The following is a 7,032-nucleotide window of genomic DNA, read 5'->3' as shown; positions in this document are numbered from 1 at the left end:
TTTAATAAATTTATGTGGGGCAGAACTCTTCCAATATGGTATCTTTTGATAAGTTTTTTCAATCATTCATTCGATAAAAACAAAAATGAAACGTTTTAGGATCCAGAACCCTATATATTCTGCAGGAATAGATGATAGGTATCATTTAAGAAAATTATGTGGGGCAGAACTCTTCCCATATGCTATCTTTTGATAAGTTTTTGAAATCATTAATTCGATAAAACAAAAATGAATCGTATTAGGACCCAGACCTTAAAGATATTGTAGGAATAGATGATAGGTATCATTTTATAAATTTATGTGGGGCAGAAATCTTCCAATATGCTATATTTTTATAAGTTTTTTAAATCATTAATTCGATTAAAACAAAAATGAAACGTTTTAGGAACCAGAACCCTGTCGATATTACAGGAATATATATAAGGTATCATTTCATAAATTTATGTGGGGCAGAACTCTTCCCATTTGCTATCTTTTGATAAGTCTTTTAAATCATTAATTCGATTAAAACAAAAATGAAAAGTTTTAGGAACCAAAACCCTGTAAATATTGTAGGAATGGATGATAGGTATCATTTAATAAAATTATGTGGGGCAGAACTCTTCCAATATGCTATCTTTTTATAAGTTTTTTAAATCATCAATTCGATTAAAACAAAAATGAAACGTTTTAGGAACCAGAACCCTGTCGATATTACAGGAATATATATAAGGTATCATTTCATAAATTTATGTGGGGCAGAACTCTTCCCATATGCTATCTTTTGATAAGTTTTTTAAATCATTAATACGATTAAAACAAAAATGAAACGTTTGAGGAACCAGAACCCTGTAAATATTGTAGGAATAGATGATAGGTATCATTTAATAAATTTATGTGGGGCAGAACTCTTTCAAAATGCTATCTTTTGATAAGTTTTTTAAATCATTAATTCGATCAAACAAAATTGAATCGTATTAGGACCCAGACCCTGTAGATATTGTAGGAATATATATAAGGTATCATATAAGAAATTTATGTGGGGCAGATCTCTTCCAAAATGCTATCTTTTGATAAGTTTTTTAAATCAGTAATTCGATTAAAACAAAAACGAAACGTTTGAGGAACCAGAACCCTGTAGATATTGTAGGAATAGATGATAGGTATCATTTAAGAAAATTATGTGGGGCAGAACTCTTCCCATGTGCTAACTTTTAATAAGTTTTTGAAATCATTAATTCGATAAAAACAAAAAGGAAACGTTTTAGGAACCAGAACCCTGTAGATTTTGCAGGAATAGATGATAGGTATCATTTAAGAAAATTATGTGGGGCAGAACTCTTCCCATTTGCTATCTTTTGATAAGTCTTTTAAATCATTAATTCGATTAAAACAAAAATATTAACCAGTCATCCTGTATAAGGAAGTTGTATTATTGATAGTGAAATTAATATCAGATTGGCCATGTGTAAAATTTTTAAGCCAATATGGATAATAGCAATAACTTACAATCAATAAATATACTCCAGTTGAACGCCCAAAGTCTACGACCAAAAATGTCTGAATTTGAGTTACTGTTATATCAGGAGAAGATACACATTGCTATAATTAGTGAGACTTGGTTAGATCCGGCTACCAGGTATCTGTCCGATAGTTGGTTGGAATCACTACGGGTACGCGACCCCGGACTGCTCTAGCTACTAGTGTCACATTCCAGTATCCTCCGTGATCACAGTATCCTTACCCCTCTCCTGGATTCTCTGTCTCCAAAAATTATCGCTGCGTCACGCCCTTGTTCCCATGTCATTCCCTTCCTTTGTTTCCTTGCCTTCCGGCATATTGGACGTAGTAGAGTAACAGCGTCACTCTCTGCTAGCCGACTTTCTATTTTGAAAGTAACAGACTGTCGTTAAAATCGTTGTTCTCTACAAACTCTCATCAGTAGCTATAAGAAGCTGTAATAACATCGCAGCGGCTACGTTCTTCTTCCTCACGTCGGCTCGTGAAATAAAACCTGATGAGGGGAGGGCTGTGACCCCACACCGACACAGACGTCAACACCTTGTCAAAAAAGAAGGAAAACTAACATTAAACCCGGAGTGGCGCCACCGTTTAGGCGTAAGCCAGGTGCCTGCGGCCAAACCAGCACCACACGTATTGACCCGTCATTCCTGTGGATCCTGCTGGGGTGGAGGAGAGGGTGGCATGGGTACTGGGTAAGCCCGTGCTGCCATAAAGTCGCCTGACCCAGGCGTAGCAGCATCTGCGAAGAGGACACTTCGCTCACCTGTCTTGCAGGTGGAAAACAACACGGAGAGAGGCAGTCACCGGTTATAAGTCGGCACGAATAGGCGTAAGTGCGGGCGCCAGGGGCCACTCTTGACAGTAGGAGGATCCATCGTAGATCCATTGATCAGCTACCGCCTGCTCTAAGTCGGGCAGCCCCCGAACAATAAGGTACTGATCCGCCTCAGCGTTAACTCGTTCCGCCTGGGTGAACGGAACACAAGCCTTACAGCTGGACGTTGACGCTGTGACATTAACCACCCACTCAAAGGAAAAATCCCAAAGCCCATAACAACGCTGCTTACATGCGCTTTGCGACATGGAATGTCCGAACTATGAGGACAGGCTTCCTGAACACCTACGGAAGCCCCGATTGCGCCCAAGAACTGCGCAAAACTTACAGTATCGACGTGGAGCTCAAAAGGCTCAATATTGATATTGTAGCCTTACAAGAGACCAGAACCGAAGACGAAGGATCTTTGCGTGGAGCTAACTACACTTTCTACTGGAAAGGCAAGAGTTCCTCAGAAACACGAGAGCATGGTGTAGGTTTCGCGGTTCGAAACCAACTCATCAACGCCATAGAGACACCTGTAGGCGTTTCCGAGCGGATTATGTTCTTGCGTCTAAACACAAAAAGCGGCTTTGTCACTCTAATTTCCGCTTACGCACCAACGCTTAATTCAAAACCAGAGACCAAGGACCAATTCTATGACCAGCTCGAAGAGACAGTACGTAGGGTAAATCCAACTGACAGACTGCACATTTTGGGTGATTTTAATGCTCGCGTCGGTCAGGACACATCAGCCTGGCCTGAATGCCTCGGTGCACACGGCATAGGTAAGCTAAACGACAACGGGCAACGATTGTTGGAGTTTTGCTCAAAGCACCAGCTGTGTGTCACCAACACCTTTTTTAAAGGCAAAATGATGCGGAAAGTCTCGTGGATGCATCCTCGATCTAAACACTGGCACCAATTAGACCTTGCTCTGTCAAGAAGGAGGGACCTGCGGGAAACGCTCCACACGCGGGCGTTTCACAGTGCCGATTGCGACACCGATCACAGTCTCGTTGCTACTAAAGTTCGACTTGTCCCCAGGAGAGTCCATTCTTCCAAGCCGCTCGGTCGAAAAAAGATAAATCTTTTTAAGACTCGTGACATGGAGGTAGTGGAATCTTTTGGGAGACTTGTCCGTGAAGAAGTTGCAACTTGGGACAGTACGGCATCAGCGCAAGTCGAATGGGAAAAACTGAAGTCTCTTCTGACGGACACTGCAGGAAAAGTGTTTGGGTATCAAAAGATAAAATCTTACGACTGGTTTCTAGAAAACGAAGAGCACTTAGTTCCCTTGATTGACTCAAAACGCCAAGCCGCTTTAAATTTTCGCCTCAACCCTTGCGATGCGACGCGTGAAGATCTCACGAAGGCAAAAGCCGCACTCCAGCGCAGCACGCGCTTTTTTGCAAATGCGTATTGGACGGAGCTTTGCCAAAGCATCCAAGCGTGCGCAAGCGCGGGGGATACTGGCGGGGTTTACGCAGGCATCAAAAGAGCTCTTGGACCTACACCAAAAAAGACGGCACCTCTCAAAGAAATCGACGGTTCTGTTATAACAGACAGCACTCGTCAGATGGCAAGATGGGTAGAACATTACAAGGTTCTCTACTCGTGCCCAGTGGACATTAAGCCAGATGCGGTGGAGCTTGTCCCGAAACTGGCAACTTGGCACGAGCTAGACGCCGCACCCACCGTAGAGGAACTTTATCTGGCCGTCAAGCAGCTCAAATGCGGAAAGAGTCCTGGTAAAGACGATGTTGTCACCGAAGTCGTCAAGCTTGAGTGCCTCTTGCCCATCCTCCACAACCACCTGGCTAAGTGTTGGGAAGAAAACTACGTCCCTCAGGATATGCGAGATGCTAACATTGTCACTCTTTATAAAGGCAAAGGCGACCGCGGCGACTGCAACTGTTACCGCGGAATATCTCTTCTTAGCATCGTCGGTAAGGCCTTTGCTAGGGCCATTTTAGGCAAACTACAAAGGCTCGCCGATCGCGTATACCCTGAGGCACAATGTGGTTTTAGGTACCAACGGTCAACTGTCGACATGATATTTTCACTCAGACAGCTACAAGAGAAGTGTAGGGAGCAACATACACCCCTAGTCGTTGCATTTGTAGACCTAAATAAGGCCTTTGACTCCGTGAGCAGAGAGGGGTTATACTCGGTTCTTGTCAGAATTGGATGCCCCCCGAAACTCCTAAGGATAGTGCAATCGTTCCACGAAGGTATGGAAGTCACAGTCCTGCACAATGGCAACATATCTACGCCATTTGACGTACGCTGTGGCGTTCGTCAAGGTTGTGTACTGGCCCCTACCTTGTTCGGAATATTCTTCTCGGTGCTTCTGAAGGTTGCTTTTGGGGATGAACAGCAGGGCGTCCACTTACACACGCGAACTGATGGTAAGCTGTACAACATCTCAATGCTCAAGTCCAAACGCTACAGGGAGGACCTATTTGTAGATAGTCTTCTCTTCGCTGACGACGCTGCCTTTGTTGCTCATGACCAGGCTCAACTCCAGAACCTAATAGACAAATTTGCCAGAGCTTGCCACCTTTTTTCAATGTCCATAAATTGTAAGAAGACCGTTATTTTAGCGCAAGGATGTTTAGAACAACCAGTCATCTTGCTTAACGGCGAACCTCTGCAGGTGGTTAACAAATTTTGCTACCTTGGGTCGCAATTGTCGAGCAATCTCTCGCTTGATGCAGAGATCGACTCCCGCATCGGCAAAGCAGCCTCCACGTTCGGGAGGCTCCGTTCAAGGGCTTGGGACAACAGACACCTTACGGTAAAAACGAAAATGCTTGTTTACCAATCATGTGTCCTAAGCACACTCTTGTATGGAGCAGAAACGTGGACAACGTACGCAAAACAAGAACGCCGACTGAACACATTTCACTTGCGCTGTCTTCGAAACATTCTGGGCATCACGTGGAAGGATCGAGTGACAAACGAGTCTGTCCTAGGCGAGGCACAACTGCCTAGCATCACGGCCATTCTAAAAAAAAAACGGTTACGGTGGCTGGGACACGTGCATCGAATGGAGCACATTCGTCTGCCAAGGCAAATACTGCTGGGACAGGTTGCGGATGCGAAAAGGTCTGTTGGGCGGCCTATGCTCCGTTACAAAGATTGCGCTAAGCGTGATATGGTTGCGTTTAACATCCCTAGCAGCCGATGGGAGGAACTGGCCGAGGACCGTGCCAAGTGGCGACGCCTTATTCACGCAGGTCAATCAAAGCATGACGATGCCTGGTTTAAAGTTCTTAAGGAAAAACGCGTTAGGCGTCATGAGCGGGCTTCAAACCCCCGCCTACCCGGGGGCGCATACACTTGTCGGGAGTGCGGCCGAAGGATCCTCTCTCGCATTGGTCTCTTTAGTCATGAACGCAAGTGCTGCTTAAATCATCTGTCATAGATGCAGAGGCCTATATTATTATTAGATCCGGACAGCAGTATTCATATTAGTGGATATAACATTTTTAGATCTGATCGGAGAGATGGATTTGGAGGAGTTGCTATTATTACACACCGATCTATACAAGCACAACAACAATACTTAAATATTTCCAACACTGAAATAGAAAATGTATATGTAAAACTATATAATTGTGGTGATATTGAAAATATAGTTTCAGTATACTGTCCTCCAAATGTTAACACTTGCTTTCAAGATTGGAACAATTTTTTTTTTTATGTTTGGGCACAAATCAATAATTGCAGGAGATTTTAATGGACACCATCCTAATTGGTCCACGAAGTCTGATTTACGTGGTTCCCAGATATTCGATGCAATTTTAGAATGTAATTGTATTACTCTAAATGATGGTACTGATACTCGTATAAAACTAGTTAATGGGGTGGTCCAGAGAACGTCTCCTGACATATCGTTGGCATTTGAAGATATTGCTATCAAATTAAGTTGGAAGGTTTTAAATGAAAGTTTGGGAAGTGACCACTTAATACTCAAAATTAAACTAGATACTAACATAAATCCCGCAATTAAAAAATATAGAAATTTCAAAAAGGCTAATTGGACATTATATAGGGAAATTATAGTACATTACTTAACATTACTAGTGACAATCAGCTTGCATATGATGGGTTTATTAGCATTGTAAATCTTGCCGCAGAAGAAGCCGTTCCTTACATTCAAATATCTGAAAACCCTTTAAAGAATAACCAGTTTAAACCAAAACCCTATTGGTCACAAAATATATCGTGGTCGGTGGCTAAAAGACCCTACTCCTAATAATCTCGATAGTTTACGAAAAAAGGTCGAGATTTCACAAAAAGATATAAGACGTGGTAGGTTTACAACTTGGCAGGATTATTGTAATAAAGTGGATGAGAAAACCACCTATTGTGAAATGTGGTTCCGTATGAAATGGATTAAGGGATACAAGTTGTCGAAATCGTGTATGGATCGCGAAATATCCGAATCTTTGCTATGTAGTTTGGCACCAGATTATGTGAATCCAAAGCAGCCAATATCAAGTCCGAGAACATAAGGCTGATATGCCCGATTACGGTACAGGAATTATACAATTGTTTAAAACATTCAGACACGGCACCGGGAGAAGACAGTATAACCTATTCCATGATTAGTAATCTGCCGGAATCAGGAAAAATCTACTTGTATCATTATACAATAGATTCTTGAGAGACGATTTTGTACTAGAGACGGTTTTAGACCCATTGCA

General features: G+C 42.6%; 1 protein-coding gene across 1 annotated transcript; it reads left to right on the top strand.

Annotated features, from left to right (window-relative positions):
• Positions 1-2,600: 2,600 nt before the first annotated feature.
• On the top strand, positions 2,601-5,747 carry LOC124542512. The gene has a single exon (XM_047120454.1). The coding sequence runs from the start codon at positions 2,601-2,603 to the stop codon at positions 5,745-5,747; it is 3,147 nt and encodes a 1,048-aa protein (XP_046976410.1).
• Positions 5,748-7,032: the final 1,285 nt, after the last annotated feature.

This window comes from Vanessa cardui, chromosome W (assembly GCF_905220365.1).
Source record: "Vanessa cardui chromosome W, ilVanCard2.1, whole genome shotgun sequence".
Lineage (NCBI taxonomy): Eukaryota > Metazoa > Arthropoda > Insecta > Lepidoptera > Nymphalidae > Vanessa > Vanessa cardui.
This window is presented reverse-complemented; position numbering and strand designations above follow the sequence as displayed.

Bases quoted from the DNA above. Each gene is read 5' to 3' on its own strand.
- LOC124542512 (XM_047120454.1), top strand. From the start codon at position 2,601: ATGAGGACAGGCTTCCTGAACACCTACGGAAGCCCCGATTGCGCCCAA.